At 43.3% G+C, this 18121-nt stretch overlaps 2 protein-coding genes across 2 annotated transcripts in view; one reads left to right on the forward strand and one right to left on the reverse strand.

The window, feature by feature from the left end:
• Nucleotides 1-11672, reverse strand: part of nck1b (NCK adaptor protein 1b) — a 44007-nt gene extending 32335 nt beyond the window's left edge. Inside the window, exon 1 of the mRNA XM_036522829.1 lies at nt 11560-11672. The gene's annotated coding sequence lies outside the window, so the exon portion shown is untranslated. The remainder of the gene's footprint in view (nt 1-11559) is intronic.
• A 4794-nt stretch (nt 11673-16466) lies between these two features.
• Nucleotides 16467-18121, forward strand: part of prmt9 (protein arginine methyltransferase 9) — a 10872-nt gene continuing 9217 nt past the window's right edge. The window contains exons 1-2 of the mRNA XM_036521422.1: nt 16467-16682; nt 17835-18034. Of these exons, the coding sequence (XP_036377315.1) occupies nt 17837-18034 (198 nt within the window). The 5' untranslated portion in view covers nt 16467-16682; nt 17835-17836. The remainder of the gene's footprint in view (nt 16683-17834; nt 18035-18121) is intronic.

Here is an 18121-nt window from a genome sequence, read left to right on the forward strand (position 1 = left end):
ATCCTACTCATTCACGCAGAGTGTGAAAGCTGGCCCCATTTTCAGAAGAATACGACTGGATTTGGTTGCTTAAAAGCTCTACCCTTACTGACTGTTCTCCATGCCCACAGCAGCCATGAGCTCACTGCCACTGGAATGTAATCCCGCTGACAGCGCGCTGAAATCACAAGGCTTTTGTGGCGGCTGGAATGCGCTCTCCTCTCTCCCTCCTCCGGCGTTGCTTTTTCCTCACCGGGAGGGGGGGGGCGGGCTGGAGGGAGCTGGGAGGGACCGGTTCTGATCGGCGGGGACTGGTCGCCGCCCGTGGTTATTGAATATCGGCGTGCGTTGCGAAACGATCACGGGGCAGCTTTAACCTCCTGAGAGAACAAAAACAAATGACCCCTGTCTGTACTGGGCCCTCAGTGGTGGAATGAACTCCCCACGGGGGTCAGGACAGCAGAATCACTGGCCATCTTCCGACACAGCCCGAAGACTCACCTCTTCAGACTGCATCTCAGTTCCACCTCAATCCACGCCCCCTAACACCTGCTGCTTCTCGTACTTGCTGTTCATATTATGAGTAATATTGTAATGTTTGACTGATATGTGGTAGTATACTTGGCTTCCCTTGTCAGGTTGCACAAGTTAGCTTGTGGTAGGGCTTGAATAATGTTATGCTCACTGGTCTGGGAGTACTGATAGTCTGGTCTGACGCTGTTGCTCCTTCAACTTAAACGGATACACTTGTGTTCTATTGTGCTGGAAGTCGCTCTGGATAAGAGCATCTGCTAAATGAATGAAATGAAATGAAATGTAATGTAACGTTGTGTAAAACACACTTTATGGTGAGTGTCATGCTGTAGAAAAGGGATTATTCTGCAGAGTGCCTTACTGACCAAACGTCCGGCCTGAGAAAAAAAGCGTGCCTTCTCTCCCCCACGCCACGGACTGTGACGCACCCAGCACCTCTATCTGGGGCTCCATCACTTTCCCCATCGGTGCCTGCGTCAAAGTTTGAACTTCCTTATCTCCCGCTCGATTAGCGCACTCCTTGCCCCATCTTCTATCTGCTGCCCGGATCGGGGCACACAATGGCCTCCTGTGGCGAGGTCACGAAATGCACGCGAAACTTCGACGCACGCGAAGCGAAAATAAACCTCTCGTCAGATCTGATCTCGGAACGCCGCGAGGGTTTTTCCCATATGCGTCACCACACTTCCAGGGTACCGGGATTAACCCTGCCAGACAAAACACTGTAATACTGACAATGTAATACTGACAGTAAAAAAGGACTAAAAAAAGGGTGCCATGGAAATGGTGTAAAGAAGATGCCCTGACATCTACATCTACGGGCGGCAGTGTAGCATAGTGGCAAGGTACTTATCCCACAATTGCCTCAGAAAATATCCAGCTGTATAAATGGATAACATTGTAAAGAACTGTAACCTATGTAAGTCGCTTTGGATAAGAGCGTCTGCTAAATGAATAAATGTAAATGAAAATCTACATGCAAATAAATACTGTGTAGCAGTGTAAGGTTGCCGGTTCAATTCCCCGCAGGGACACTACTGCCGTACCTTTGGAAAAGGTACCCAGGACAGAAATGCCTCAATAAATATCCAGCTATATAAATGGGTAACATGAAATTGAAATGATTTTTGTAAGTCACTCTGGATAAGAGCATCTGCTAAATGCCAATAACGTAAAATACGGATTTTCTACCTTCAAAGTAAAATGCATCTAATGTCTGTGTACAGTGGACTCTCACACTACATCATCCACTCACGCATGCGAAGACAGAAAGCAACATCGATCACCCACACAGGTATCCAGTGAAGTCATAAGCAAAACACTTGGTGACACACCACTGCCTTAAGCAGGAATCTCCTAAGGGGCAGGGATGACAACGCCTCTCAGTGGCCTTTGAAACAAGCCCCATCTAAGTGAGCTCCACTGCGAATATGGATTCAGGACTAGACTGGCAGCCCGCATCCTCTCTCAGCACTTTTCCAAGGCTACAGCTCAAAATTCCTCTAAATGTACTCTATTAAAGCAAAATGGGTACATCAGCCAATCCAATGTGTGACCTCATTTTGCTCACCTAGAGGTCACCCTACACTATATTAGCTAGTATGAGAAAGCCAGCGAACCAGGAAATGCTGTAATCTCTGCTACAGTTAGCCAGCAGTTACACGGTGGCTCACAGTTGTTGAGAATGGAAACTTCTCCTCTCTGGACTTTGCCATCATATAAAGCTTATGTTTAATTTATGCTATTACTTTCCAAAGAAGTATGTAGAAACATTAATAAATGACAGTGTTTTATTTAAAGACAGAGCTTTGCAGTGCTGAATTCAAAAGCATGAGGATGCCTACTTCAACTGTGCAGTATGTACGAAGTAGAGAGTAGAGACGCAAAATCAAGAGGCTTGTTAAAGGCCACAACAGATGATTGTTCTGGCCCAGAATGCTTTGCAGTCATCCTGGAAACATCTGTGTACAAAAAAAAAAAAAAAATCACATAATCAGAGCAACTTCTACAACACCATCACGACAGTTTCATTCCAGCACATGATGGACAAAGGAACTTGTGGGGTCACCCTTTCAAAATGGGTGTTTCAGGTCAGAGATTTAAGCTACCCACCTCCTATAAACCTACCTCCACTCCAGGGCCAATGACATAAAGTACCCAGCATGACAGTGAGACTGAATCAGACACCATGACTGATTTCTCCACAGACGAGAGACATTATGATGATTAACGAAAACGAAGCTTGTCGTTCCTTCATTATTTGACGGAGCGTTTTACGCCTCTCACTTCTCTCCTCTACACAAAAAAGAGGAGCCAGAGGCCAGAGACGTTTACTTTCGGGGTCAAATACCAAACTACTTTAAACTCACACAGATAAACAGAGTGAATGAAAAACGATATGCGTACAGCCACGGGATATTCCCTCCAATACAATATGACAGGCACAAGCCCTGGGCCCTGCCAGCAAATATGTAGGCTAAATAAGCCAGTTTGCCCTGAACTATCTGACATGTGCTGGGACTTGCAAGGGCACAGGGGATGAGAGGAGGCACATTCCGATGACATCATGACACAAATGCAAGAAAAGGTCTGACGGAAGGCAGAGCAGAGAGGAAAGAGGCTCACAGAGCAGCACCTGCTCCGCCGTTAGCACTTCAGTCTGCTCCCTAAACCAGGTCAGAACACACAGACACACAGACACACAGACACACACACACACACACACACACACACACACACACGCAAACGCACATACACAAGTAACCAAGCACTCATTAAGTGCTGTAAGCACACACACACACACCATCCAGCAGCCATACACTAGTAACCAAGCGCTCATTAGGTGCTGTAAGCACACACACACACACACAGACACACACACACACAGACACACACACACACACACACACACGCAAACGCACACACACACACACACACACACACACACACACACACACACACACACACACACACACACACAGACACACACACAGACACACACACGCAAACGCACATACACAAGTAACCAAGCACTCATTAAGTGCTGTAAGCACACACACACACACCATCCAGCAGCCATACACTAGTAACCAAGCGCTCATTAGGTGCTGTAAGCACACACACACACACACACACACACACACCATTCAGCAGCCATACACTAGTAACCAAGGACTCATTAAGTGCTGCAAGCACACACACACACACACACACACACACACACACACCATCCAGCAGCCATACACTAGTAACCAAGCGCTCATTAAGTGCTGTAAAATGTACTGTGTTTTATGGAGATCCTCTGGAGCAATAAAACAATGGCAAAGAGTAGTTCAAAGCAGCTCCTCTTTGGCATCCCTACTGTTCCATGGGCTGGATCTTATATTCATTATTGATCCTTTCATAAAAGCCAAATCACAACCAACGCTTCAGTGAGCCTCTCCTCACTGAAGTATTTTTTAGCTTTACAGGCCCCTTGTTCCACATACTTTCATAAGATTCGTTGCTGCAGGAACAAACAATTTAGGTTTAGTGCCTTGTTCAAGGGCACAACACCAGTGATTCAGCTGAGATTCAAACCCCTCACCCCACTCTCTGATTAGGCCCCACCTCCCTTCTATTCCCTAACCACTGCTGTCCTGGCCTTCCCTCTCTCAATATTCAAAACTTACCGCTGGCTTGCCTCAACACGCACCAATTTTAGACTAAAGTCCCCAAAACTCTCCACTAAGGAAGGATACTCATTACCAGCGGGTCTAAAGAGAAGAGCAGAAGGGGGAAAAAACACACTGGGAGAAACAATACAGAGTAAGACTGAACCAAAAAAAAAAAAACTCCTGAGAGAAACAGTACAGCATAAGGGCCTGTGGTGAGTACGTGAGATTCTTTTCGGCGTCTTCACCCTTCGCTCTCTGACACTAGACCTGGCCTGTTCACTTAACATTGGGATTGAAAGCATGAAGCTAGTCCATTATTACTGGCTCCTCACCGAGGAACCAGGTAAAACTACAGGCTATCAAGGCCAAAAACATTACCATCTCTTCTGTACTTAACAGAAAGCACCAACAGCAGAACAAGAGTGCTGTGCTCGCAATCCACTGAAACACCGCTGGTACCACCGCCATTTTGGTTTCAGTAAGGTCTGTTAGCCGCAAATATGAGAAAGGTTTCCTTACTTCACTGCAACGTCCAGCTCTCGCATGAAAAGAATACCGCTGCTGTTAATAATAACAGTAATATAACTGTTAATATTAGTACTTAGTTAACTAGCAAGAGCAGTTTGACACATTACTTATATCAAGCCTGAGGCTCTTGCACGCAAGTAGCTTTGTAAAGAGTTCGACAGCAGTGCCCAACTCAAGATTCAAGCTTGCAACCCTGTTGGGACAATTTAAGCTCCCTGACCACATTGCCACATTCATCCCATGTGATAAACAATCTAATCTTTCATGGTCTATATGATGAGTAACAACATTTTCGAGAAAGTATCCGAAGCAGGAAGCACAGAAACTGCTTGCATAGCAATAGCTGGGAATGTGGATTACAGTTAATATTCAGATATTCCGCAGCTTGCTCAGATAATCAGATCATACCTTCGTCCCCAAACACTGTATAACTCCAGTTCCCTCTGTGTAAATATCTGCATTCGTTCAAACAATTGGCCAGGAAGAGTCATATCAACCTGCAATTTTGTGAAAGGTTCTTAGACTTCCTTTCATAAATTTTGATGAGCAAGAGTATTCAATCTCATGCCTCGCAGAAATATCATTCCATAAGCACATTCTCTTCCTCATTTTTCATTTTTAAAGCCACAAGAAGGTTAAGTGGCCTGGACGGAGTGAATATGTCCCCTCAAAAATGAGGAAACAGAAATGCAGACCAAAGCCAATCCATGGTTTCAATATTACAGGTGAAGCTGGAAACAGAGCTACCACAATTTCAGCCCCACTGAGACTCTGAAGTTTGTTTCTACTTTCTCGGTAGCTTGTTTGTTGCTGGTGTACATAATGTCATGTCACAACATTCTCAGACCCGCGGGGAACCACGTCAGCGAACCCAACGCAACTCATAAAACCATCTGTGTGGTATCTTTGAAGGCTTTCTTTTTCAGGTTGGTCCTAGAAGCCGTTGCAAACGAAAAGCACTGACTGCTAGAGCCAGCTTAGGGGAATGTGCTGTAGTGTACACCAGGGCTGTGCGATATAGCCATCGCAATATATTGAATAGCTATTTTTAGTGCAATAACAGGTATCCGTGGTATGGGGCGTTAAGTTTCTTCCCGTATTGTTTTCCCTTTAGTCATACCTGATGCAGGAGCACACCTCCAAAGTTCAGTGAAATGCGTCCGGGGCAGGAAAATATCACTTGTATCTATATGTTGGTTAACTTACCTATTAGCTTTGAAAAACACATCGCATATGTTTTCACTCTTTAACTTTGTAGCCACATGTTTCTATCTACCACATGGAAACAGCATAGTGCTGTTGCTGTGATATCAACATTGAATAGACGAGCGGCGGTTTTGCCCCCGGAAGCATTTCACATGGCCTCGGAAAACCGGAGCTGTGCTTCCGCATCAGGTATGACAAACGCAAAAACAATACAGGAAGAAACCTAATGCCGCATACCAGGGATAGCTGTTATTGCACTAAAAATAGCTATTCGATATATCGCGGCTGCTATATCGTCTGCAGGCAGACAGGTCTGGTGAGCTGGCAGCCACCACTAGCCAGTCTCAGCTTTGGGCCAGAACGATGATCTAGGGAGGCATGTATTGGCCACGTGTAGCAGGCCGTGTCCTCTGAGACTGCTGTTGGGAAGGTAAAAGGCGTTTCCCCCTCAGGGAGGAGCTCACAGGTTGTCAGACAAGGAACTCAAACTGGCCATCTCAAGTTGCTGAACTCTGCTGAACAAATTGCTGAGATACAGGAGATCACCAATCCCCTATATGTCTAGACTTCTAAAAGACAGCGGATTTTCGATTTGAGATATGAGATATTAGATTTCAGTTTAGATAATTGCAGCACTTTAAATTTTTAGCCTTCTTAGTATAGCTGTTTTATTGTAACAGAAAAATAATTTGGTGTTTTTAATGACAATTGTCTTTATGAACCTGTAATAATGCTGAAAGGTGAATAAACTAAACAATTATACAAAACTAAACTAAACAATCATGTCTCTCTGAGATATTGGCTCCAAGTCCAAAGCTATGGAAAGTTCAAAAAAGTTTATTCCAGCCACAGGCCACACCTGCTGTCAACGGACAGGTTGTCCTGGTCATACTGAGTGTTTACAAGGTCAGGCACAGAGCTCACAGCAACACACAAGCCACTGTTAACAGCATTAGCTGATAAACTGAGGCTTAAAAGTAGTATAAATCCCAGGGGGTAGACAGAAATTTATGGCAAATTAATATGGATTTGAATGTTCAGAAAGGAAAAGGAAAACAAAAAACCTAGCTAGCCAGTGTGGCAAGTAGAAGGAACCTCAAAAGAGTAGATCTATGCCCTGTAGGCCTAAACCACTGTCTGACAGACATCTGAGACCAGTTCTCACACATGCAAAAAGCAAGATGACAACACTGCCTGCCTTGTACTTAATTAAAAGCTTAACTACAGTACAAAACTGACATTTTCCCCAATTCAAACAATACAGCAGCCTTTAGGAGACACACCATGTCGAAAATTGTCAGGGCAGGCGGACAATACAAGTAGCAGTAATAGAGAAGGTCAGAGGGCTCATTCTGAAATTTGAGAATGATGCAAGCACAATTGAGATAATATTACTGTAGATAACGATGAGCTCTAGATTATCCTCTTCATATTTGTTCAGCTATTATGCAATAACAATCTGCAGGCAGGTTTATATGCAAAGGGTTATTTCCATAGCTTTGCATATGGTATCGTAAACTAGATTCTGTTATCCTTTGCCATCTTTTGTTATCCTTCTTTCTGCTTCAGTGACATTAGGAAAACACTTATTTAATGCATCTTAAATAAATAACGTTGAGAGTGGACATTTATCTGACCACTTTACCATTCCATAAATTCATAATTCGTATACCTATTCCCTAATGGTAGTCAGTAATGCTTCCACAGACACCAGAGTATTTAACTTTTCAATACTTTATTTCCTCAATCTTTTTTCCAACTACTTTAAACAAACTGAATAATTAGCTACACCAATTACAATTTTTATGAAAGTAACATAAACACTGGAGGAAAAAAAAAAAAAAAAAAAATCAAACAATGGACCCAGTCAGAGACCTTCATAATACCTTACCAGATAGTAGAGCAGAGGATCCCGTTAAAAACATGACAGGTTTTCCACAAAGAAAAGTTGTCCACCAGCAGGCCACAGGAGGACCAGAACAGGGACACAGTTTGAACACAAACCAGACATTACTGTAAAAATACTAACCCAGCCTTTCTACAAACACGCCAAGACATAAGCTCACTCTCTCTCTTTCTTTCCCTCTCACGCACACATACAGCATAACAAACTCTCTGGGCAACTTTCAGTTTTGAACGGGAGGGGGGCCAAAGGCAGGGACCACCAAAGAAAGGGCGCCATCCCCAGCCAGAGGGATGGGGAGCCCCAAGGTAACGGACCTGGAACGAGCAGCCTTGCGTTTGGAGAGAGGAGCAGAGGGAAAAGGCTAAATTCTCTGTAGGCTCTGTGGAAATATCTGCACAGCCGATAAAACTCAGCTCGGTCGAGTGGGATGACTTTTAGCCTCAAAGGAAATGGCTCTTTAAAAATAGCAACCCTCACCCCCTTCCATGTCGCCTCCCAGACTGCCTCCCAGTTCAACGAGACCAACCCCCCCCCCCCCCCCCCCCCTTTCTCTCTCCTTCTCCAATGAGAGGCTGTGAGAAGGTCTGTCAGTGTGACAATAATTACAGAAATGGAACTATTTGCCAGATGCATCAACGCCCTCCCGTATGTGCTCATACTCATATGCACACTCACCCACACACACACACTATATGAAAAAACACCACACAAGAGGGGAGGTGCTGTCAGGCAGTCACTGGTTTTTCCCAGCAGGAGCCTCTTGCCCTGCCTCTAAACGGGAGACAGAAGACAGAGTATGGCCAGAAATTACTGCAGGTACCGGGCTTGTTCCCTCTAACTGGTGCTCAAACCCAGGTCATTACTGACAGGCCAGCAAGAGGAGTCCACACATTACAGACTGACGGTTGACAAGAGCTTGCACGAGAGCAGCCGAAGGCAGCGGAGGGCCAAGCTTCCCGAGTCACAGAGGAGGAGGGAGGTCTTGCTTATGGAGTCTCAGCACGAGGCCCTGGAGAGAGGTGAACCCTCTGCGGCATCCTCCCTCGTGCTGAGCGTGCGGCACTCACTAAAGAGTGCGCGCTAGCCCTGCCGCTACAGAGCAGCTTTGTGTGGTCAGTGAGACGCGACGAGGAACAGCAAGCCACAACAACAGACACTGAAACCTCACCAAAGCAAACACCAAGAGCCTCACCTACAGGACACAGGGTTAGGTTCAGCAAGTGATTTTAGAACAACCCACAACGCCAGCTGACACTTTCAGAAAGTGCTGCAATAATTAACAACTGGCCACAATATCACTTTCAAGGTTTTGTGAACTGAGAGAAAAAAAAAAAACGCCTGTAATAGACTATTCTTAAATTACTGCATGAATCCACCCCACGGTCCATCTCTAGACAATGAAATCACTGTTGTCTGCCCCTCCTAAACCCCTCTCTAATAACGTCTAGTACCCAGGGAGAGGCACACTGGCGGAGGTTAATCACAGGTGCATGAGACAGGAAATGTCAGACAATGAAGACAAAAAAAAATCCAGCAGACTACATCTTGCAAAACGTTGCTAACAAGAAACCGTTTCAGTCTAGAGAGCCCCATTATGGCGACGACCAAGGCCTCTGGACTAAATCATTACGTTGTTAATAGAGGTCAGCTGGTAAAATGGTTCAGTAACAAGGGAGCAGGAGCAGGTAATCACAATGTATCATGAGGTAGAATATAATGCACACGGAGAGTAAGGAATAGCATTAGAATAACAACACTATTTCTACTTCATGTGCCTAAACATCAGAAGCACAGCCTACTGCTCTTTTTACCCTCAAACCATGCCTCTATGTCTGCCTTTACATCTACCATAACTTCAATTTCCATACATAATTATAGCTGAAAGTAACCTAGAATCTCCTGCCAACCCTCATCATACCCTCTACCCATATTTTGGGAAACAGTGCAGCATGTGTTTGGACAAAGAATCACATCAGACATAGCAGCAAAAATCCATTATTTTAATCCATATATGTATGGGCATATATTCATTTAGCCAACAACACATTTAAAAGTGGATCATTATGGATTATCTCCTCACTTTTTGGGCAGCTTTGAGGAACATATTAAAGATGCCTTTTTGTTGGCTGTGATTTTTCAGGGACTGTCCACAAATTGTTAAGACCACTTTATGGCCAACACACAGTACAGTGGGAAATAATATTGAGTCTGACTGGCTTGATGTTTAGAGCACAGACAACTCCTTCGGCAAATGAATGGGTTTCCTAAATACCGGGCTGCATCATAGGGTTCAGTGCATTGCCAGTGGCAAAACAACTAACTAGACATTTTTTTCTGCATTGAAGAGAAAGTACTGGTGTCAGTAGAGGGCAAAATTTAGTGCATGACAAATCAAACCAGCCAGATAAACATGGTTGGTACATTTCAAGCGATCCACTGATTTCATAGACTGATGGAGAAAAATCCCTTACACCCAGAAACAAATAAAGGCCATCAACGGAGTATCTTCAAAAGTCAATATCATGTCTCTGCCAGCTTGTGCAATGAATGCGACTATAGTAATCACTGTAGGAGCTATGCGTAAACATGCATTTGAAATTCTCCTCATGTGGAGATGCCCCGCTGCATGAACAAGTCTGCATGTGTTATGGCATGCAAAGCTGTGATTAATAACATGCTGAACTCAGGACCTGAGGATACCCACTTCTGTTCTACAAGAACACACTACACCATAAGCGTTCCTGTGCTGCCTTGCTAGTCATGTTATTCGTATAAAGTATACATTTAAGTCAGCATTTTAAAAAGCAGTGTCACATTCCCTATATTTAGTATATTCAGTATGAGCTGTGAGTTAACACTCCAGAACGGAGTAGTTAGTAAAGAACAGAGCTCTTTTTATTTCATTATCTATAAAGATGACTAGTGAAAATGTGGGATGTATTTGAGCTTTAGGTGTCCGTTCATAATCAAAACCGAAAAATTAAAATGCACATTTGATTTTACGTTTTTTTTTCTCTCTCTCGGCACAGAAAAAAATCTCGGACAGAAGATCTGCATTTTGAATTACATTCACGGCCCATTTATTTCTGGAGTGCCTGTCTCGTCAATTTCTGTAAATATTGCATATAAAGTAACGAAACCGGTCATTATGAGTAAAGTGCCGTCCGCAACATTCCAAAGACCCGAGGAAGGCAACGTGGTCGGACAGAGAGAGATTTCAGCCGAAAGCAGTATTAACTCCAACGTCACCTTCAGGTCAAGCAAGCAAGTGGCCACTCTGCTCTTTGGAGAAATCACGTCAGAATGGACGATCGAAAACTGCCCATTGTTACAGCTTTCCAATTACACACCAGGGGCGGTAAAAACGAATGCTTTCACACAAATGAGATTTTGAGAGCCTCCATTTAAGTGGGATAAAAATATGCTCTCGAGATTAAAAAATATAGGCTAATCTTCCATTTAGGAAAGAATGAACATTGCGCCACTAGACAGCTAGCCACCCCGCGAACTGTATTGTTTCACACGCAATGAAGCAGAAATACATAACACGCTCGTAAAATTGTTTTGAATGGCTAGTGAAGTAGAAAAAATATTCAGTACAAAGGTTAAATTACGTGAAATTTGAATGGCCGCACATCTACAAGGCAAGTTTCAATTTGTAAGGAGCAACTATGGGATAACATTCCTTCGGTGCAGCATAAACGCTACATTCAAATAAAAAACATATCGGATATCTTACTCATCCCTTACCTGATTCCGTGCGAGGAAATCGAGCTCTGTACTTCAATTTATTTCCTCAGAAGCAACAGTTTTGACTGCACAAACGCACAAAAAAATGCCAGTGCGTCTTTTCTGAGGGCGCCTTGGTTCAGGCTTATGCTTTACAGCATGAAATGCACCCCTCTATCTAACTTGTTTCCACGCTCCAGCCCATGTTGGATTCTATTGGCTGAACTTTACCGGCCCTCCTCTTCCTATTTAACAGGAGTCGTGTCTGTCAAGCGCTCTGAATTAAACCAAACAGCAAAGCAGTAACATGCTCTGATGACTACAGAGGATTGCCGAGATGGTAGGTTTCTCAGCTGTAAATGGTAAGGGAGTTGCAGGATTCCTCTATATGTTTCCCTGGAGGGTTTTGAGAATGAGCGTGAGCTAAATCAGCTGCGATCGAGCGCAGAAATCCACACGCGTCGATTCAATGGTTCCATGCTTTATTGAGATCTGATTGTTTCATCATTCAACATTGATACACATGATAGTCTTATATTTTGTGTTATATCTTGATGCATGCATATTCACACCTGTAAATTTACCGATGACACTGTCTTGCTAAAATATTACTATTAAATTACTATCACAAAGTTGTCATTATGATAGTCATTATTTTAATATCACGTTATAATGTGTTTTTTTATTATTTACAATTATATATATTATATACTGATTGGTCGTAAGTGCACAATGACGGTGCTCTTTTGTAATATCATTGCCATTTTCATAACTAACCTAACAGAGAATAAAAGTCAGAACAGAAGTGAACGTATGCACTCTTGCATCTGACAAGGCTTAACGTTGTAAGCATAGGAGATAAATGTCACTGTCAGTGTCTTATTTGATGCAGTGGTCTTTGGGGCAGTGGAGCCTGAAGTTTGTATGGAAAGTTCTCAGAGGCACATCTATCTCAATTTAAGGCTGATCTCAGGGGTGGGGGGTTGAGCAGTGCGGGCTGAGGCAGTGCCAGGTGCCAGCTTGCCTCCTCCCTGCGCACAAAATGACAAGGTTGATGACGTCCAGCAAAGCAGCTAGAAAACCCCTAAAACGCACCCCTCGGTCCTGTCAAGGTCGTGATGCAAAAAAAACACTGCCTCAGATTACATGCTGTTTTCTTATGGACAGGGAGTAGCGCATTTCAGGGGAACGGACAGTGATGTCACTTAGGGACCGCGGTCACAGAGCTGTGTGGAGGGGGTTAAAGACACACTACAGGATGCAGTCTGTTTCCTGTGCAAACAGATGCTCTTACCTTAGGTGTGCCAAGTGCCGACTTCCCTCCTCACTAATCAAGGGGACACGCATGGTCAGAAAAAGCACTGTCTCTCTCAAGGTGAACCACAAACAAAACAAGCCGCTGTTAATATTACATATAATTACATATATTACATAATAGGAGTGTTTGATGGCTACGTGTTTAGTATTGCCCTATTTGTTGATGTATTTGCCCCATTTGTGCCGCGGAAGAATTGTGGAGTACAGCAAGTCAATACAAAGTCACAATAATAAATAAGTAATACATTTACACATGTGTAGTGTGTGTGTGTGTGTGTGTGTGTGTGTTCTTCTGATGGAGTTAATTTCATTGTATACATAAGCAGAGTATGGCAAATTATGATTTTGTTTTCTATTAAACTCAGGCAATGCTCGTAAGCGTGTGAATTTTTAAATGTTACTTAAGTGTTCCACCTAGTGGACATTGTGTGAACTGTTCTCTCTACAGTGAGTGCTGTTGGCTATGAGGGAGAAAAAAAAATCTCTCAATTGTTTGAAGAGTAACATTTGAAACTACGAATGCTACCCTATTTCAGTTCTACAGCTGACTACTCTGGTTCAGCAAATGCCATACTGATCACTTGGCCATGGTGCCATAAAAACATTACGCATCAAATTTCATGATTTTCATGTTATGTATATTGAAGGTGTTACACTGGTATGTGGTGGGACCTTTCCAATGCTGTAAGCATCAGATCTTAACATTTCACAGAGTATGCACATTTTAAATGACACATACATTTCAGCTTTGTCAGATCTGGTTCAATCTCTGATAAAAGTTATGTTATATCAAAAAACAACAAGTTAGCATATCAAAATATGGTATCTGCATCAATAACTGAAAGTTTTTCAGACTGTAATCTATGGCATATGATATGGAATTTAATTGTCATTTTCCAAAGTGTCTCAAATATTGAATGGATATATGCCTTTGTGTGATTTATAAACCTCTCCATGAGATCGGTAACATAAACCAAGATGGACTTGGGACAAGAGAAAACAGAGACTTAGGCAATACAGCATGATGGATTAACAAGTATAGGAATCATTAAAAAGCTTTAACATCTCTTTAAAGTAGGACAGAGAGTTGATCAAGATTCAGACTTTCCAAGTCAAAGATCTGAGGGGTTTTAATCTCAGAATTTTCCTGAGTGGAGACTGAAGACTGACTGTTTGTACAGCCCATTAGGGAGTTGCAAATGAGAGCATACCAGCGAGAAGGAGACATACTGGATGGACGGTCAATGTAGTGAATAAGTAAGTGAAGTAAGAGTATGCTGAAAGGTTTCGTAGGGAGCGCCACTGGCAAAGTGGCATGACTGAGGAACGAATACAGTCCAACATATTTTAATTTCGGCAAGACAGTACTCCATTCAGAGTTTATTTAAGTTTTTAAATACAGTGTGCTGTATGTAGGTGTCAGTACAATGTTTCTGTGTAAGTACAATGTGCATTACACAACACCTACGTCAGGATGCTCTTTGTTGACTACAGCTCGGTGTTTAATACCATCATACCGAACAAGCTGGTCCACAAAATCCACGCATTAGGACTAACTCCCTTCATATGCAACTGGATACTGGACTTCCTCATCAACCGCCCCCAGACTGTCAGTCTGGGCAAGCACACATCCTCCACCCTCACCCTGAGCACCGGCGTCCCCCAGGGCTGTGTGCTGAGCCCCCTCCTTTATGCACTTTTGACGCATGACTGCCAACCCATCCACAACCCAAACACTATTGTTAAGTTTGCGGATGATACGCCAGTCATCGGGCTCATATCAGAAAAGGACAAAGCCACATACAGAGAGGAGGTTCAGAACCTGACAGCGTGGTGCGCCAATAATAACCTGGTTTTAAATACCAAAAAGACCGTGGAGATTATTGTGGATTTTAGGACTACCAAGAAGACCACACACAGACCTGTCCACATCAACACAGAAGCTGTGGAGAGAGTCCCCAGCTTCAGGTTCCTGGGAGTCTATGGCCTGAGGACCTCTCCTGGGCTGACAGCACCTCAGCAGTAGTGGGTAAGACAGAGCAACGCCTTTATTTTCTGAGGAGGCTAAGGAGAGCCAACTTCCCCCAAAAGCTGCTTGTCAACGTTTACAGATGCACCACAGAGAGCATCCTAACAAACTGCATGACAGCCTGTTACAGCAGCTGCACCAAAGCTGATAAAAAAAGCCCTCCAGCGTGCTGTGAAAACAGCACAGGACATTGTTGGCATAGAGCTGCCATCACTAGAACATCTTCACAGCACTCGCTGCGTGAGGAGGACTAAGAACATCACAAAAGACATTACACACCCTGGACACCATCTGTTTAAGCTCCTCCCATCAGGCAGGCACTTCAGAACAATCTGCACACGCACAAATAGACCGAAAAAGTTTCCTCCCAAAAGCTGTGACACTATTGAACTCAGATGTCGCGTAAGGCTATCATGGGAGTACGTGCAATATTTACATACATGTCATTTCAAACCACTGATTATATGCAGTATTTCTACATCAACCATACATACCATTCAACTCTCCAATATACCATCACTCCATATGTCACACCGCACCTTTACTGCACTCTGTATAGTATTGCATCATTCTCTACCACGGACTCAGATGCATGTTTATAAACTGGGTCACCATAATCCCTGTTAGTGAGTACTGTCATCTGGACTACAGTGATCTGTGAAACACTGTTTATTTAAGCAGAGGAAGCCAAGTGTGAGCTGGTTATGAAAGTGAGTTTTGAAGATGTGAGATGGCATTACCAAGCTATTTGGCAGTTAATGTCTGTTTATCTTGTTAACACCCCTAAAGTTAGTTTCATCTGTATTAATGAGCAGAAATAGGTCACTGAAAGGCCAATTACTAAATCCACTAGACATTCCATCAGCTTGTCATTGTGGAAAACATGTTACGTAAAAACTAATAATGGTAAACAATGTACTCAAACACTCACTACAATTTATTCATAAATTCTATCTCCCAACCCTGTGCACCTCAGCAACTATTAGTGGACTCCCATGTTACCAACCCCTGTGCACTTCAACAACTCATTCAAGGTGAACTCTGTAACCTCATCTGAAGAAACACTCCCCTGGAGCTCCTTACGTTGATTAACAAACCCTGCTCATGCACTCAGAACATGCTGTCAGGCACCAAACACACATCACAGAGTCCAGTGCATTCCCCCATCCAGTAGAGTGGATACATTTACCCCTGAATGACCTATCGTTAATGTTGTTTGTAAAATCTCATCTCATCTATTGCTCCCATGAAAACCTCTTTATGACGCAAACTGCTGCATTACACGTGAATAGGCCTCCTTCAGCCCAAAGCGATTGAAGTGATCGTGATTGATGAATTGGCCTCCTCTCTGCCGAGTGGCACCCTTAAATCAATTTAATCTGTACCCAAAGCCCATTGCCAAAAGAAATATGTGACCTTATTGACCTTCACCCTGATATGAGGCATCTTGACGACGGACGCATCAATAACGAGCATGATCCAAATTCTGAGACCGACATTGCGCCTCAGTTTAATGCCGCCTTCCGGAAGAGAAAAACGATCAGGAAATGATAATTATGAGTTCACTTCCTAACCAGCATGGCGGTGGTCTGACGTCACAGACAGGCTGTGTGTTTACTCCAGTGTACCTAGCTAGCTGTTATCAAATATGGTGCTAATAATTCACAATAACGTACTGTCTTGTTTCAGTGTTTTTATTTAGAAAGGACTCAATAGCACAGTGTCTGGATATTGCAGGTAAAAATAAGTACGATAACGCATGACCGCAAACAAACGTGCACATCCAACAGGACTTGAAGTGAGTAGCAAGCTAGCTAGCGTTAGCTAATGCTGTTAGTCCAGCTATTGTAACGTGCTAGCTCGTAGCAATATTGTGATTTATTATTGTCTAGCTAATAATAGACGGTTTAAACATGGTCTGTGATAGTTTTGACTCTGACGGTACGATGGACTAATGGCTCTTGCTAGCTACAGCGTTTTTGGGTTGTTGATAGTACCATGCTACTAACCGTAATGATGCACACACTGTCTATGAATAATAGCCTTGGTTCAGGTAGCTAACTAGCTAGATACTAGTCTGAGCCGGCGGGCTTTATGCACATCTGACTACTGTCTGTTGTCAGAATCAGTTGAATTATTTTATTTTAATAACTGGTGTACTGCTTGCATTAACATCCGAGTGAGTGATGGCTTGCCAATAAATGATCGCAATCCAAGCACAACACATTTGTTTTTAGAGGGAATCTTGTCAGTACAGATTGCTGATTTTTATCTTGTAAGCTATTTTGAGAGCTCTGTAAGTATTGCTCAGAATCGAGTTGTATGCTGTATTCAGATATCTGTAGCTACTTATCGACTGTGACTGAGACAAACATGTTATTTAAGTTACGTAAAAAAAAAAATTAAAAGGGCACTGGTTTCATTAAAAGTTTTAGTTAGCTGGCTAGTGTCTAGCTACAGACAGTGGATCATGGATGTGGCAACAGAAATAAATTTCAGCAGATCTTCTCTTGACGCCGGATATTTCTGATTTTACATGCAAAAGGAAAAGTCTTAGATAATCTGTGATAAAGATTATCACACCAGAGAGTAAGCAAAAGAGAAACTCGAAAATGCATGTTAAATTGGTTTACCTAAGACAGCACTTTTAAATGTTTTACCTGACTAGGGTCAATTCTGCTAGTGTCATATGTGTATGGCAAAAGTGAATGGGTGCTACTGTGGAGCTGTAACACAGAGATTTAACTTGGAACCAGAAGGTTGAGGTTCAAATACACAATGGAGTGCTGCTGATGTAACCTTTGGTACCTTACCTGATTTTTTTTTTTTTTGTTATAATAATTTCTGTGCTTAGCAAATGCCTCTATGTGGGGTGATTTTCACTGCTTACATTTTTACATGCAGTGTAAGTTTCGGACTGTTAACTTGATGCTGGTGTTTTGGGTGGAAGGGATGCCGAACGCAACCACACGACCCAAACGGGTGAGGCGGGGCCGGCGGGCGCCCAGAGAAGACCCGGCTAGGAACGAGCTGGTGGCCCGGTCTCTGGAGAGCGCACAGCAGTGCCTGTTCAATCAGGACTACGGCACTGCCTTCGTGCACTATCTCCTCGTGCTTAACCTTGCCCCCGCACTCAAGGACTTTGCAAGGGTATGTAGAGATGCCTACATGTTCTGTGGCTCTGTGTTATTGGTTCTGTGTTTCTGACTCTGTGGCTCTCTGTTTCTGGTTCCTTGG

The sequence above is a fragment of the Megalops cyprinoides genome, chromosome 2 (genome assembly GCF_013368585.1).
Source record: "Megalops cyprinoides isolate fMegCyp1 chromosome 2, fMegCyp1.pri, whole genome shotgun sequence".
In the NCBI taxonomy this organism is placed as follows: Eukaryota; Metazoa; Chordata; class Actinopteri; order Elopiformes; family Megalopidae; genus Megalops; species Megalops cyprinoides.